The 16,909-nt window shown below is 45.8% G+C and overlaps 4 protein-coding genes across 4 annotated transcripts; 3 read left to right on the forward strand and 1 right to left on the reverse strand.

Annotated features, from left to right (window-relative positions):
• Positions 1 to 454: 454 nt before the first annotated feature.
• Positions 455 to 1,127, forward strand: Aud_005362 (uncharacterized protein; the record flags this gene model as incomplete). The annotated part of the gene is made up of 2 exons (XM_043290291.1): positions 455 to 618; positions 728 to 1,127. 2 exons carry the CDS (start codon positions 455 to 457, stop codon positions 1,125 to 1,127), a joined length of 564 nt encoding a protein of 187 aa, XP_043146226.1.
• Positions 1,128 to 4,245: 3,118 nt separating this feature from the next.
• On the forward strand, positions 4,246 to 5,910 carry Aud_005363 (uncharacterized protein; the record flags this gene model as incomplete). The annotated part of the gene is made up of 1 exon (XM_043290292.1): positions 4,246 to 5,910. The coding sequence occupies one exon, from the start codon at positions 4,246 to 4,248 to the stop codon at positions 5,908 to 5,910; it is 1,665 nt and encodes a 554-aa protein (XP_043146227.1).
• A 3,056-nt stretch (positions 5,911 to 8,966) lies between these two features.
• Aud_005364 (uncharacterized protein) lies at positions 8,967 to 11,174 on the forward strand (the record flags this gene model as incomplete). Its single annotated transcript, XM_043290293.1, has 3 exons — positions 8,967 to 9,956; positions 10,018 to 10,654; positions 10,708 to 11,174. The coding sequence occupies 3 exons, from the start codon at positions 8,967 to 8,969 to the stop codon at positions 11,172 to 11,174; spliced, it is 2,094 nt and encodes a 697-aa protein (XP_043146228.1).
• A 3,391-nt stretch (positions 11,175 to 14,565) lies between these two features.
• Aud_005365 (uncharacterized protein) lies at positions 14,566 to 16,631 on the reverse strand (the record flags this gene model as incomplete). Its single annotated transcript, XM_043290294.1, has 6 exons — positions 14,566 to 14,688; positions 14,755 to 15,107; positions 15,166 to 15,210; positions 15,258 to 16,210; positions 16,265 to 16,349; positions 16,406 to 16,631. The coding sequence occupies 6 exons, from the start codon at positions 16,629 to 16,631 to the stop codon at positions 14,566 to 14,568; spliced, it is 1,785 nt and encodes a 594-aa protein (XP_043146229.1).
• Positions 16,632 to 16,909: the final 278 nt, after the last annotated feature.

A 16,909-nucleotide genomic window follows, 5' to 3' on the forward strand; every position in this document is an offset into this window, starting at 1 on the left:
TCATGGGAATAGTAATGGACAGGATGAGGGTTAATTTACCTACTGCTATTCAAGTATACTGTCAGAGTGTTATAGATCACCAAGCAATCTGCGCTCATTATAATTCCATGGTCTTCTAAGAAACTAGCTTTCCATGGCTCCGTGGACTTAGTAGTAATAAATAGCAGGAGATGGCTAATTCAAAAGGGAGGACCTCTCAACTACTCCTACCAGCTATTAGAGTACTTGCTTTTAGTATTTGAGTATGCAATTATGACAGTCGCTTCGCAATATCAAAGATATGGTAGCATTGCAAGAAAATTCTAAGCATGGAGAGAAGAGGAGGTAATTATGTACACAGAGAGGAGATATCTGCTTCGTGAGAGAATGATGCAATCCAATCAAACTACCTGATGCGGCAGGCGGTCTACTGGAATTCGATTGGTTTGGGGATGGCTACTGGCACAAGTTGGACATGATTGAGCAGCTTATAACACAGGAGGAGTACGACTGGATCTGGTGGATTGACTATGACACTCTCATCACCAATACAGACACTAAACTGGAGAATCTGATCGACGACTCGTTAGCAAGTGTTTCCGCCCCAGACAGGATCAATTTCCTCTTAACCCCAGACTGGTATGTTTAGTTGTGTTTTGACCTTCCTATTTGGAATCTGCAGTAGTTTTGACCGGCAGCACTCAAAATAAACAAAAGCGCTGACGTTTCCGACCCGTTCCATTTATAGCTTCAATCTAAACGCTGGCTCCATGCTGCTTCGCTCCTCCTCCAAAGTTATCGAATTCTTGTCTCGAGTCAAGACCTGCCGATACGACCCTCTGCCAGGTCTGAATGATAATCCTTCGGAACAGGACTGTATGCTGCAGTTAATCAAAGAGAATCGGCACGATGAGGAGGAACAGGTGCTATTTATTCCACAGTGGAAAATGAATGCATTTCCAGAAGAGATACTGTGTTATGACCAGGACAACAGAAAGTGGGAGCCAGGGATGTTTGTCGTGCATTTTGCAGGGGCTTGGGCTCATATGCCAAATCGAACGGATGCAAAAGCAGATCTTTTCGAAAAGTACTACTTCTTGATCGATCATGAACGAGATGCCCTGTTGGACCAGAGTCAGGCGCCCTAAAGAGAATGAAAGGAAGATAGAATCCAACGTCCCGAAGTCGCTGAACTATTTAGACTGGTTGACCCAATCCGCACTTCGGGTTTGACGTAGGCTTTGGGTTGGAGCTAGGTAAGCCTGATCCAACCATGTAGATGATCCATTCAAATTTCATTTACCCTGAGCCCTCGCAGACAATGCGATAGGCAGGCTCCTACAAACTATATCCCTGCCACCATTTCTCTATTGTACACGATTCGAATTGTTACGGGCGAATTGCATAGGGCCCGTGTTGGCCATTTACCTTCAGTCTGTTTTTGAAGCTCCTTTGGTTCGCGGCTACGAAACCTTCGAGGTGTTTCTGCGAAATCTAGTACAGTCTTCGCATGGACGGTTTACCCTTTCCTCCTAGCATGGTTGAGATGTCACTGAATGCGTCTCAGACCTATCTGCGTAGTCTTTGCCATGGTATCCTCAGTATCGGGCAGTTGAGTATGATATAGGTGACAGTTTCCTTTGCGCTGTATTCACACTAGTCATCGGCTTAGAATTGGTACAGCTTACTGCAAGGCGCCAGCCAGCAGTGGCCAGCCCGCCACTAGGTAAGTAGGTCGGGCGGTTTACTGGCAATGGGTCGTATAGTCTAGGAAGACGGTTATTGCTGTTGCTTGTGATGTACTAGAATGGACAGCGTGGCCTGCCATAGTTTCTAAAGTATAGCATTGCACGCACACTAAAAGTATTGGTTCAACCTCAAAGAATTGAAGAGTTGAATATACACGCAAAGGGCCTCCGCTCCACAGCATTCTATTAATAAACAGGTTGCACACATTTGATGAGAATAAGGTGAGCGCTCAAGAATAATAGCCTGGACTAGCTGACGCGTATGCTCGAAAGCAACAACATCACTCGTAATATGCCTAATAAGACCCACTCAGATTCCTTCGGCCCACCCAGACACAAGATGGGCGTCTACTTAGTACTTAGCTAATGCTGGCTCACTCCACTCAAGACTGCTTAACCACTGGAATGTCGGCCTCTCATTTGATGTATCTTTGGTCGACATTGTGTATTAATGCTCTTTCTCAAGCCAGCTGGAGAAGTCATACTCAACTGTTGTCCACGTGACTCCGTCCGAGGATCATTCCTATGTTTCAGTCTGCGGCCCCCTAAAACGTCCAGAGTGAGGGATCATACAAACCTTGACAACCCTTCCTTGGTCGGAAAATATTGTTAGGAGGAATATCTGCTTGGCAGGCAAAATGGTTTGGATGAGCCGTAAGTTATATGTATTCATATTGAGCCGTACTTCTTGTTTCATACTAAGTTACTATCATTTTTGAACTTCTATGTAGGTCCCAAAATGTATCAGTAAAAACCTCGCTATAACGAGCCTTGCTATAACAAGAACCTCAATAATACGAGATTTTTTCCTTGTCTGAATTAATTTCCCATATAATGAGATCCCTTGTTGCAACAAGTCTCATTACTTTGGCTTTTGCCACCCATATAAATCTCGTAATATCCAGGGTGTTTTATGTGGGAGAATGATTTAGAGTAGGCCATTAGCCAAGCTATACTAATCCTAAATAGGATCTCAGAATCATGTGTATGTGTTTGCTCGTGTATTTACCAGTCCTTGATATCCCTCATTATAACGAGAAATCTAGCCCGTCTGAATTATCTCGCTATAACAAGGGTTTTACTATATGATTGGGAGATTCCCTTATAGGCATTCTGTTACTTTATTTCTCGGCCCATATCACTAAGCTGTATTAGGTTACTCCAGGAACAGCCCCTGCTAGCTAGGCCGTATCGTGTTTTAGAACATATCTGATTTCAGGGTTGTCGTAAAATACTGTAAACATCTACAGAATGTTCTAGGCAGGTTCTCAAAGTGGTGGGAGAAGATCTGGTAATCTAGCTTGATCCATGCTAGCCTGCCTCTTATTCTTTTTCATCCACAGGCTGTCTTCCTCCACATTCTATCTTTTTTAACTATAAGTGGAATACTTGAACATATTTCCCAGAATGCTAGAATGTAACTCATTTCCTTTTTCTGTATGAACGATAATGTGTTATTTAAGTATGTAGGGCTTTTGATATGCGCAAAATAAGCACTGGCAAACTTTCCGGCAATGGGAATTGAGTGATTTGGGATCTAATTGGCCGCCTACACTAGCCTTTGATGTTATCTCGAGAAACACTAAATTTTGACTTTGTATTACTGCAACCTATATGTCCAACCCCTATCAAATCGATATTGAGAACGAGAGAAATAAAGTGCAGATTAAGAAGAGAAGATAAGTCTAATTCCACTTTCTTAATTTTATATTGATCTATAGCAGCCTTCATTAAGCGAGGTGTGTAAGGAAGGCTTGATTTAGTCCACCTAAGTCACGAACTGTTTACCGAAAAAGCTCTAAAAAGGCAAATCGTTCTGCGGTGGACCGCGGTATACATACTCAAGGTCACGCACCCCGGCCACTTGCATAGGACTCCCAAGTATTTCCTCTAGGGGAGTTAAATCGTTGTCACGCAGTCCAGTTTAGTTTATTTTCACTGAACTCCAATTTAACAAGGAAGATTGTGTTAATACTATCACTGCCGATCCCTCCTTGCAGGTTGCCTAGAATCAGCTTTCGAAGGCTTCCGCCCTCCAGTGAAGAGCTGGAAAGGCTAAACCCTTCCTTACCATCATACATTCCTTTTTTACTATATAATCCCTATACGCCTGGTCATTTCGTCGCTTCTCAGCAGAATCTGTCCGGGTTAACGGTCTGCACTGCCAAGTACTCTGCTTTGCCCAGTCTTCCTTGTGTCTCTGTACCTAATCCGCATCCTTTAGAATGTCACCCTGCCACAATGCATTCCGTCGACGCCACGAATCCTTAATGGAATGCATTACTTATCGGCTTAAGCTCTAACGAGGATCGCGGTGCTGTCGTGGAATGGAGCTTGTGTGCGCGGCACGGGTCCAGGGGTGCATCCCGTGGGATGAATAAGGTTGCAGCTGTGCTCAGTGTCCGCGTTGTGTATATATAGGCTGGGTCTACCTGTGAAAGGCGTTCTAAAAAGTCCGCGAATTTCCGACGCCACGTTCATTTACAATTTTGACCTGCAAGTCCAAGTCTTAGCAAGAATGTCCGCCAATATAGCAGCCTCAATGCTTTTACCACGCACTCAGGCTACGCGCCACAAACAAAACGTCTTTCTCGCCCTCGTCATTTCGACATTCTGTCGCAATGTTTATTCAAACCCACAACACTACCGCACTTCCTGGCCTGCCGCGGTTCAGGGCCGTTGGGCAATGTTACGGGACGAGCGCTTGTCGCAAAGTCACCCACTGACTACCACCACCAAGGACGGTGACGGCGGCGTTCAATGCGGAACGCCGGACGACAGCCAGCCAATGTGGTTCACACAGGGCGGTTGCAGCCTTGCAAGTCAAGACCTCACCTACGCCGACATGAGTGGTAATACCACTGTCATCCGCACGGCCGCAAAGGGGGATCTTATCAAATTGACTTGCGATGACGTGTATTGCCCGATCCCAGCTCGACTCGACTGTTATGAACAGCCGGGTATCTGCTCGTCCGATGAATGGTGCATGATTGACATCCACGAGAGATGGGGCCCGTGGGCCATGGACCGTGATGGATCTACTCCCCAGTGGGAATACTGCTACAATGCCGCCGATTTCGTCGTGAACTCTACTAACGAGGCGTTGATCTCCAGCTACAATGCCGATTGTGTTGCCAGCACCGTTGGCGATTACGGCATCAAACTTGGACCCAAGACGGAAGCCTGGAAACCTATAAGAGGTAGATGCGTCGCATTCCGAAAAGTGGAGGAGAGCTGCATTGGTAACCCACTAGAGTTTGGCCCGTTTGAACCCGAATTTGGTCTGAAGTATGCCCGGGAACAAAATGGTTGGCCGTTCCCTCGCCCGCTCGTTTGCGGTCCCGGGCTTACCTGCACGGGTGCTGACTTTGAGGTCCGCCCATCGACCTGCGTTGTCCAACGGCCCCCCAATACGTGCTTTGCTGGTCCGTGGTGGGATTCCACCCAGTGCCCGAGAACAGAATCTGAAGCTCCAAAAGGCGGCCTAACCATGAATCAGGCGGTGGAAGCTCTTCGCAGGGCTATCTTGTTGTATCCGGGCGAGATAGCCTCTCCTGGAGAGTGCGCCTATTGGAATCGCACTAGTAACATCGGCGTGAGTGTGCTCGCTACACAGCATAGGATCTACAACATAGCCGCTGCCCTGTGGCCGAACCAACTCTTCAATAGAATACCTAGTTTCGATGAAGTTCTGCAACTGATTCCGGATCCCAATCTTTACGGAAGTCCCTCGGACTGCGTCGCTCAAGCTGACGTTCCTGGCTCGGACATAAACAAAGCTCTCGCTAGCGCGGCCACACTTTCCTCGCAACCTAACCAAGTGTGGTCGCTCGTTCACTTTTTGATGCACAACCAACAAGCTCCGCTGAGCCCTAAGCGTGTTGCTGCCTCACGAGCACTCGCCGCTCACCTCTCGGAAAGCTTCTGGTGTGACGACTGTCGGGGCTTCTTCTCAGTTGGCGTTATCGAGGTATACGGACTTCCACCTCTGAGCTCAAATCCTGAAGACCACGCCCGATGGTGGTGGTACGGCCACAATGTCGCTTCAGAACACGTCGCCTCGACCCGTGGTGGCCATCCCTGGATCCATGAATTGGGGGAGCGAGACGTTGCTTCGTTTCAGAATCCCTACTTCATGATCTGGAAAGATGCTGTGGACATGTGGACATACAATAATTCTTAAACCAGTCACTATCAGGGCGATGTCAGATCAGTGTGATATATTTTGGATCTCAATTAATCTCTCATGCAACTCCTAAAACTGTGCTGTCATGGACGTGCCAGACGTGGTGGTCATCATGGGAAGAGGCGTTCGACCCTCAGGATATTACGCTTGCAAAGCCGGTAGCCGCTGCTATCTATAATCCAGATAATTCTCCATCGATTAACATACCATGAATAAGCTTGTGCACTGAGCAGGCTACCCTGGTAAAACTCCCAATATGAACTGTGTATCTTGGCAACTGGTGTTCGAGAAACTATCAAAGGGGATGTGTAATTACCATTAAGCGCCCACGCATAAAAACAAAGCGATTGATTTAGCCATGCAAAATGCGAAATCTCATTCTTTCCGGCCTTACAGTACCAACAAGGAAAAACAAAACATGAAAATAGAAATTGAATCAAATTAAGACAAAATTGGTCCTAATCGGTTGGGCGGTTGGTACAGCAAGCTGATTCTCACTGTGCAAGGCATCCCCAGATATAAATCCGACTGGAGAGTCACTGCGACACCAATCTTTTCAGGGATGGAGGACTGGTCATCACCTCTTCTGAAAGAGTGGCCTCGAAAGAGAAAAGCGTGGCCCAGCCGCTGATATAATGCAGCATTCATCTCTTCACGCGCGATAGAATCCGCTCATTTCCCCCGATTAAAAAAATTTAAGCCACCTATTTAAATAGAGCGAATGCGAGAAACCGCGCTGGATACTAAAATGGGTATGACACATCCAAAACTGCAAGGGAGCTTGAGGCCAAGCAGGAAGTTAATTCACCAGAAGCAAGACTGTTGCAAAGCTGGCTTAATGAAAAAAGCTTCTGAGTATAGCAAGATGTGCGGCGCCGATGTTTGTTTAGGTATACACATAAGAGACACCGGTCATATCTATATATTTTCCGCGGATGCTTCAGGATTTTGGGGATTTGTTAGATTACAGTTAGTATCACTCCCCTGATATGCCTATCTCTTCAATAGCCGATTGCTTAGGGATCCTATTATCCACCCCTAAGTCAGGTCACTGACAAGGACATTCACAAGTCAGGAGAACAAGAGCTATCTTCCACTTAATAGAGGGAGAACTAGAAACAGCCTGGATTCACATAGGGCGCTCTGGGAGACTTTCATCCAACCAGCCAACCAGTAAGAAATGGCCACATTGTCTGCCTGGGGTCATTTGTCTATCTACAAATATTGACAACAAAGACCAGCTTATAATCAGAGACCTAAAGTTAGACAGCAGAGTTGGCCCAATAGTACTCCTCCTAAGTCTATTATAATATAATGAACTCCTATAATTTATCTTATATAGCTTTCTGCCTCCTGTCCTATGTTTGTATGGAAGAGAGACATAACAAATTCCTTAAAAATATCCAGCTTATTAAAATCATTAATGTAGACTAATTTAATCCATCTATATTGCTTAACAGTAAACTCCCTTTCCTTAGGACATGCATAAATAGGATGTCTGCTGCTGTTTCTAGCTAGACCTTAATACTAGTAACCAAATAACAAGCCCCATTCACAAAATAACAGAGTTGGGGAATATTTTAGAGGGATATTCTGGGTATTATTATTATAAGACTGAGGGGCGCTAGAAGAACTACTCAATAGTTTAATTTACTGAATAGGGGCGTCAGGATTGTGTGGTATATTAATAATAGCTAGTTTTATCCCTAGCTTTCTTCTTGGATTTAGCTTTTCCTTTTGATGTCTGGGATCTAGGATGTTAGTTAGCTTTGCTAACCTTAAGGACTGAGGTAATATACCCCTAGTGTTTTTCTGTAGCTTTATTTTCAGCTATCTCTTATAGTAAAGTGCCCTTAGGAAAGGAATAGACTCTACCTTTATACATCCTATAGCCTAACTATTTACTGTGGCTATCTTCCAACTTCGCTGCACTTAGGGGTTATTATCAGTAATATTATAGCTATAATTTGACCTTACTTATTAAGCTGAGCTTGTTCTTCTCTTTAGCAGCTGCTATAGTTTGCATCACATTCACTGATGATGGTTGGAATGTCTTCTGAACATTGGCTGCTGTGGTGATGGTTAGGGGTCACAGGGGGCCAGTGAGAGCAAGGCATGCTTTATTAATATATAATAAGTGGTGAAAGCTAGCTTTATCCAGCTGATTTGTTGAATTAGTGGATGCCTTGCCCTTAGATACTTGGACCTGGCCCTCTCTAACAATACAAACAGCAGTGGTATCCTACCACCGCGGCCACTGAGAACCAACCGTTTGTGTTATTCTATGAAGCTGAAGTGTAATTCAGCCGGGGTATCTGCCTTGGATATGGACCATCTGACGTGTGGGGAACTCTAGAAGCATCAAGGGCCAACCAAGGACTTATGTTGGTCATGCATGTACTTATTATTTTATCAGAGCCACCTGTATGTGCACAAAATTAGAACTGTCAAGGTTCCAGATAACAACCTGCCTAGCGCTGAAGTTGCTTCACATTCAACTGTTCTTCGCGCCTTGTCACGGGCTGGAATATCTCAGTTCTTACTCAGGTGAGGCTATGAAAGAGTCTGGAAGTCGATGAGGCTTCGGTAAAAAGTAAATTCAATTTCAATTCGAAAAGTATACGTGATCCTTCAATTTCCTATGTGGGATCCAACACATATAGGACTTGTACACTCCGGATGTATTCAGAGTTTTCTTTTCTTCTCCTAAAGACGAAGGTACATGTGAGGAGTCCAAAATTAGTGAGATTGACTGAGACTTCGTGCCATACGGAGACGTTGGATGAATTAGTGTGAACCCAAAAAAAAGTCACAAGGCAAAGTCATAATGATGAGGGAAAGGAATTTGCCAATCTTTGCCCCCAAGATCGATTTGACTGACGCAAAAGATACCGTTGGGCTTCACAAAACTCAATAGTGCGAGCTGATTTATAAGTTCCAAATGACTTACTTTCCCTAATCAACAATTCTAATCCTGCTCTATCACAATAGTCATAAACAAGACTACATCCTTTGTCCTAACAGCAATTCATTATCCGCGATAAGAGAACAAGATGCCTCATCATCATCCTCATAATTATATTGAAAATGTCAAGGAGCTTGACGCCCAAGACGCTACCCCCGTCACCGTTGCGGGCGTCGGATACAACAGCTTTTTCTCATCTGCTATGCCGACGGTCATCGACGCAAGCACATCTGGAGGCCAGGGCAGTATCGATGCCAACGTCTATATCTGCACTTCAACACAACAGGTGCTGAACTCACTGAGAATTAATGCTTCCATAGCTGTTAGCAGCCCCTGGGGTTCTTTCAAGGAAAGGCTTGAGTTTGTAAGCTCACTCAAAACCACCACGACCACGGTTGTCATATTAGCTATTGCAACTTCGGTGACGGATTCGTCACGTGTAACTGGAGTTACCTTCTACACCCCTTTTACCAAAGCTGCAGACCTTTACGCACGTGGCGGGGACTCGTATGTTTCGTCCATTGCCAGAGGTGGCCAGTATATGGCTGCTTATAGTTTCCATGCCTATGACGAGGAGACATTCCAATCAGTCGTCAACTCGGCTGGGGCCAACTTTTCGGGCCGAAGCTCTTCATTCTCTGCTTCTTTTGATACAAATATCAGGAATATCGCACAAACGACTAAGGTAACTTCGCAGTTTGATCAACACGGAGTAGGATTCTCGGCCTCGCGGCTTCATACACAAGAAAAAATAGTGGACTTTGTTCTCGACTTTGGTACCATGAAACTGGACGCTCCTGCTCTCATTTCGTTCGCCACTACGTCTTATCGCGCCGTCCAAGACTGCCCAAGTGATTTTGATCAGATTTATCAGTACCTCAATGAGTATATTGACCCAACCAACAGTGGTAATGGCTACTCCGATATCGAATTCATGGCCAAGATGAGCCTGGCTATCGTCAAGGACGTTGCACAGACTTACAACTACTATGGCCTCGGCTCCGTCGACCCGCGGTTTGGCACCGTTCCCTCCGACCTCCACAAGATCGTGGATTCGATCTCGACGTGGAGAAGGGAAGTCGAATCCGGTTAGCACGACAATAAATCCCCCCGCCATTAATACCGCAAACCTGCTACAGCCGACTGCCAACTTTGCCCTCATACCTGGCTCTTTTGTCGCTGGAGGTGACGGCGGGGGGCCATTCCAAGACATTACTCCGCAAATGATACCATGGCGCATCGCTCCCGCGAGCATTACGATCTGGGGCGATCCAAGCAGTTGGCTCACTCGCATCCAGATGACATGGGAAACACAAAATCTCAATCAACCTTCTTTCAGTCATAGTTGGGGACTCGGCCACATAGACATTGGTTGTCCAACTATACAACTTGGGCCTGGCGAGAAGATTACCCAGCTTGGTGCTGCTTATTCCTCGACTCAGTTCTTATGCCGACTCTCAGTCACAACAAGTCAACAGCCTGCTATCATCTACCCCGATGGCAACTCTGGCGGCCGCATACAGACATGGACACCACCCGCCAACTCTTCCTTCGTCGGCTTTTCCGGTCGATGGGGGGCTTATATCGACCAGATCTGCCCCGTCTACGTACAATTCGCCCCCGCGACGTGGACCAACCTCTACCACTCCAGCAAGCTCTTCTCCCCAACCCAACCGACTCACTTCCTCACTCAGCCAACCCATTTCCCCCCGGAGAGCGACCTCGTGCCTAGTTATCCAGACCACCCCTCCGACCCGCACCCCCAACGAAGAAGAAGTCCTCTCGCTCATCGGAAACTGGGCGCAGGCCAACTACAAGACCATACAAAGAGGTCTACCTGCAGCGAGGCGGCTGGGAAGGCTGGATGCAGGTCAACATCGCGGTGCTCCTTAAAGAATTCTACCCCAACGTGACCTTGCAGCGCGAAGAGCACGTCTACACTGGCTCTAATATGCGCGCCGACCTGACCTTCAAGATTGCCGGCGAGCCGACCCAGGTCGTCGAGCTGAAGGTCGAATCGCTCTGGCAAGATGCTAGTGCTGGCGTGAGCGGCTTCCTGGCAGCATACAAGAAGGACATTGATAAGATCTCGAATAATCAGTTGGTGGCGAGCCTCCGGCCGGCGAAGGTGTATGTCATTGGACTCACGTGCAAGGATCAGGTGTTCCAGTATATGCGAAATTTGAGTAATTGGTATCCGTACGCGAACGCGTTTAAGTATACGTGCCTGGTGCCGGGGACGGGAACGGAGGATGCGCTTTATATGTGGTGTGTTGTGAAAAGTCGGAGGGCATGAGTGTGGCGTGGGGGTGAGAGAGCGGGGAGAGTAGAGAGGGGAGGGAATGAGGGGGTTTGATGGTTGATCTGAAGCCAAATGGATGAAATGTGTGTAGAATGAATGACGGCCTAGCCATTTATCGCATCTGGTAAGCTTCCTCACCTAGTAACATAGTCGTGCGCGGAGTCCACAGTTCCCATACTAATTATGGTTGACTGCAATGCCACCAGAGTGCGGGTGTTGACCCAGACCCATGACTCCCTGTATAGACTCTTACAGCCATTGCATTTTATGGCTAACTGCCTTTCAGAGCTCCTCAAAGGTATTGTCCTGGTCCATTATTAGTCAAGGACGAAGGTCTTGTGAGGAACTAGTACCAAATTAAGTTTTCAGACATGTAATAGATGTTTCTTTCTAGACTGCGGGAAATGGTGAGTTCATAACAATAACCACTGTACAGTAACTTGAATGAACTATAATGAAGTTGTTCATTACTTTTTGCCTATAGGGTTCAACTTCTATGGAGAGTTAATTCATTATGCCATAAGTGTATTATCTACAAAACTATAGAATTTAAAACTAAATAATATAGTAGGTACAGCAATATATCGCGTAGTGGGAAAATATATATTTACGTCCGCGGTGTTCCGTTCACGCATGATACCATCATCAGTAGGATCTAGTAGGTCCTCCTCAAGATCATCTTGCTCACTTGGAATAGGCTGTAGGTCCATCAGATCTCAAACCTTGGAGTTCTTCCATTTATACCAGGTAGATTGGTACCGTGCCATGATAGTGGTTTATCAGACCAATAGTAGAATTGACAAGAATGGGGTGTTTTTAAAACATGCCAATTCAGGAATGTAATGTCATAGATACCACATTTTTCATTAACGTAATCCACAAGCGAGCGAGACACCCAACCGAGCGAGACACTCAACCCCTGGAAATCTTACAACCACCACCGAATCATCATCAAATCCAGCCTTTTATCTAATATAGCATCAAAACCAGCAGACTCAAGCATTAAATTAGAAGATCGCACATCTCTTGCAGTCAATGCATATAAAAATGGTTATTTTAAAAGTGTACGAGCAGCAGCAGCAGCATATAATGTCCTATATTCCACTCTAGCCCATTGCATTAATAGTCGAAAGGCACGAAGCAATATACTAGTGAACTATTAGAAGCTTACCAATCTTGAAGAGGCCTCATTAAAGAAGTGGATTCTGGATATAGATAATTACAGCCTACCCCTAACTCAAGATATTGTACGCAAGATGGCAGATTTACTACTATCTGAGTGGAAATCAGGTCCATCTACCAGCATTAGAAAGAACTGGGTCAGCAACTTCATCAAACAGCATGATGATCTTACATTAAAATATACCCGCAAATATGATTATCAGCGTGCAAAATGTAAGGATCCTAAGATTATTAACTAGTAGTTTAATCTTATTCAGAACACTATAGTAAAATATAGTATTCTTGAACAGGATATCTATAACTTTAATGAGACTGGCTTTTAAATGGGTGTAGCTTATACAGCTAAGGTCATTACTGCATCCCGCTATTGAACAAGCTGTGTACGAGCTGTACAGCCAGGGAATTGTGAATGGGTTACTATTATTAAATGTATTAATGCTTTTAGGTGGCCTCTGCCCCCTATGATTATCTTCTCTAGCAAGGTCCATCAGTCTTAATGGTATTAAGATATAAACCCTGACTGGCTGATTGGTGTGAGTAATAATGGATGGACTAATAACAGGCTTAGCTTATCATGGTTAGAAAAAGTCTTTAAGAAGCATACTGTATTGCGTATACTTAGAAAATATTAGCTTCTAATTCTTGATGGCCATGCAAGCCATGAATCTACAGAGTTTAACCTATTCTATAAGAATTATTAAATCATCCCTTTATATATGCCTTTCCATTTATCTGATAAACTATAGCTACTTAATATTGGCTGCTTTGCACCCCTAAAGGAGGCATATGATGCAGAGGTGATATATAGTATTTAAAATAGTATTTATCATATTAATAAAGAGAACTTTCTGGATCTCTATAAGAAAGTATAGAAAGCATTATCACCTTCTAATATTAGCAGTGGATTTAGGGCTTCTGGACTAGTTCCATTAAATCATTAATAGGTATTAGATAGGCTTACTATTAAGTATATCACACTACCCTCTACTGCTTATGGGCCTTTAGATGGAGATAGGGAATGGACAGTAAAGACTCCTTATACTACTACTGAGGTATAAAAGCAGATACAGCTTATTAAATAACTTATTAGTCATAATTCTGAAAGCCCACTGAATGAAGCAGTTCGTTAGCTAGTAAAAGCAGCTGAATCCACCATGTATGAAGTCATTCTATTATAATATTAGATGACTGAGCTCTGCGCAGCAAATAAAAAGTAAAAATAGAAGCATATAGCTCTAAGATCTTTTATTACTACTGGGGGTGCTCTGACAGGATCTAAAGGTCAGCAACTTGCTCAAGAAGCCATACAGGTAATAGACTTAGTGGAATCAGTTCCTAGAAAGCGTGCGCCACTATAATGCAGTAATTACCATTAAATTAGCTATATTAGAACCAGCTGCCCTAGTAGATCCAGATAATTCGAAAATTTATATTGATCTGATTGTGTGGTAGTAAGATATCTACAAGGTATTCAGCATCGCCCAGAATTAGGTTTTGCTGTCTCGCTTGGTTGGGTGTCTCGCTCGCTTGTGGATTACGTTATCGTAATGATTGACCTCTGACCCTTTGTATTACCAGAAGGTTCTTACCATTTTCCAGCTCCTGTACATGTCGAATAGGCCTCTCTAGGGTACGTTTGACGTAATATTCAGGATACAGCGTATGCAGGAGTTATTCTTGACGGAGATTATATGTGTCGGTGACTGGATGAATTTGTTCCAGGCCACGTCTGCGATTCTTGCAGATGTCTTGCGTCCTTACATGTCTTGGTGTTACAGATACAGCTGATCGAGCTCTGTCTTCTACCGTGATATCCTAGCGCCCTTTACAGATGTTTCCCTCCGGCTTCTTATGCTGTCCTCTCTCTCTAGCAGGTTTTCAGCCATAGGATTACTTTGGCCTGATGTGTTCCTGCCTTCCAGATAATTCTCCCTCTCTCGGTCACATTGTGATCTTCCCAACCAGCCTGCCCATAAATTATTGCATCAGTTTAGCAGTGGTACTCAAAAACCGTAAGCGTGGTTGGCGATGGGACTGTGCTATCTTGTCTCTCCATCAATTCCTACCACCAGCCGGTTCTTGCCCGAATCACCATCAAGCAGCAGCCAATGCTTCGACACACCAACCCAATGATAACCATTAGACTGTATAGATCAGTTCCGCTGGCTAGGGAAGAAAAGAACATAGTCAGTTGGCTAGTCACCTACCCGATATCAAATCCAGTGCGGTAAAACGTATACCCTGTCTCCAGTGAAGCCGCGTCCAAGTTGTACAGATACGCGAACGGTGCGACGTGCTCGTTGACAAAGGCCTCCGAGTACCACATCTGAAACAGAAACAGTCAACCCGTGTACTCAATTGTTACAGTTGTAGGTGGATGGATGGAACTCACACCCGGGCTCATATACCAGAGCCATTCGAGACGCCACCCCTTGACCGTTGGCAAACGAGGTTCCGAGCCCCCAAATACCGCAATAACAATGGTCGCCAAGAGACAGACCAAGGGACCATTCTCACGACTAGATACTGCGGCTACAATGGCCCCGATTCCGTAAATGCAGTAGAAGTAGAGGAAGTTGAGGACTAGCAACATATTGAACGAGGCGAATGGGGTTGCTAGGACCGCATAAAATGTCGTGTAATGAAAGGCAGCGATAAAGCTTCGTGGGAAACTCGAGAGAACCTTTCCAACGAAATAGGCGCCCTCTGAATGACCTGAATGCGATTCACGTTTGAAAACGAGTACTAGGGTCTGTCGTTAGCGGGGAGCTGAAGACCAGAGGATGAAGACATTGACACGTACTCTCCTCTCCAAATATACCAACGCTTGGTGCAGCCGCAGCGAAGGCTATCTATATATTAGCGACGGATAATCCAGTTTAGGAAGGAACAGACTTATGGCGAGGCAGCCTAGAAGCCCCAGCTGGGTAACAAGCCTGTAGTTGATAGCGCTGGACAGAACTTCGAATGGGGCCAGAAACATGCCCTGGAATACTTGGCCACGAAGCTCGTACATGGCCAGTCCAATCAACAATCCCGTAAGGATTCCGCCCATGATTTCCGTCACGAACATGGGGACTTGCCTGCTTTGCTGGATGAGGTCACGAACAACGCAGAGGTATACTTGCCTGTGCCAGGAGGCAATCCTTTTCTTGTATCTTGTCTCCAGTTCGTTGAACAACGGTCGCCTGTTACGATAGGGCGACGAGGGTACAGTTTCGAGCGTGTCCCCTGACAGTAACTCTTGACGCTTGGAATCCGTTGCATCGAGGCTCGTTGGCTGGACCTTTCCAGAAATGATATCCATGATCAGATCCGCGGGGTTCAGCCCTGGATTGAATACGTAGCCCTGCGTCTGGAAGTACGGTTTGGCGTCAGACGCTCGGCCAGTGTATACACTTCTCCCCTGATCAAGGAGTAGTAGATTATCTAGCGCGTCAAAGATCTCAACACGGGGCTGATGGATCACGCAGATAACCGTGATCCCCTGACGCGAAAGTGACTTCAGCAAAGCCATGATTGAGAGAGCCGCTTGAGCATCCAGCCCAGACGTCGGTTCATCCAGAATCAAGACTTGTGGTGCAGCAACCAGCTCCAGAGCAATGCTGACTCTCTTGCATTCGCCCCCAGAGATGATACGCCGCTGTTGGGAGCCAACAACGCTGTGTTTGACTTTCCTGAGGCCTAGACCGTCAACCACTTCATGAACATGTTTCTGAATTACTTGGTCATTTAATGCACGGCCCAGTCGGATACGAGCCGAATGAAGGATGTTCTCAAATACGGTGAGGTGCGGGTGCACGATATCATCTTGTGAGACGAAGCCTACCAGTGCTGAGAAGTTCTGTCTTCTTTATATTAATATTAGCAGGATGCTCCAACGTAATCGGCCTCTTACTTACTCGGTCAAGTTCTTCTCGACGTTGTTTAAGAACAGAGACCCTGAGGTCGCCGGGATCTTCCCAGCCAGGATATTGACAAGCGTTGCTATTCGGAGCACGGTTCGTCAGCCACATAGCTCCCCTGCAGGTTCTGACACTTACTTTTCCCGGACCCAGATTGCCCCATAATACCCGTGAGGCTGCTTGCTTTCACCGTTCCGTTGATAGAGGACAGAATAAACTCGGCTGATTTGGGCTTGCGAAGACAGACATTGTCAAACCTTAGTTCAAGGCCCATTTCCGTCGAGTCCTCCAATAACGGAAGACCGATCCAATTCACAGCTCCTGGCTCCTGTCTGTCACAATCAGATGCTGGTTGCTCTTCCATCTGTGATTCCTGTGACCCGAGCCCGGCATCATCCTGCACCCCTCCTCGCCTCTTACTCTTAATGCGCGGCCAGAGAAATAAGCACACTAGGAACAAGTCTAGAAGACCACAGACTAGGAATCCGAGAAAAGGACGCTCGTAAGCACTGCCCCCGGGGCATCTTGAGAGTGCCTTGCATCTAAACGGTTCAATGCTACCTAGTGGGCAATAATATCCCTTGGGGCAGGCAATTTGTTGTTTCCCATCACGGGGGCAGTAGTAACCTGGCCTGCATATTA

This window comes from Aspergillus udagawae (genome assembly GCF_001078395.1).
Source record: "Aspergillus udagawae IFM 46973 DNA, scaffold_3, whole genome shotgun sequence".
NCBI classification, from domain to species: Eukaryota; Fungi; Ascomycota; class Eurotiomycetes; order Eurotiales; family Aspergillaceae; genus Aspergillus; species Aspergillus udagawae.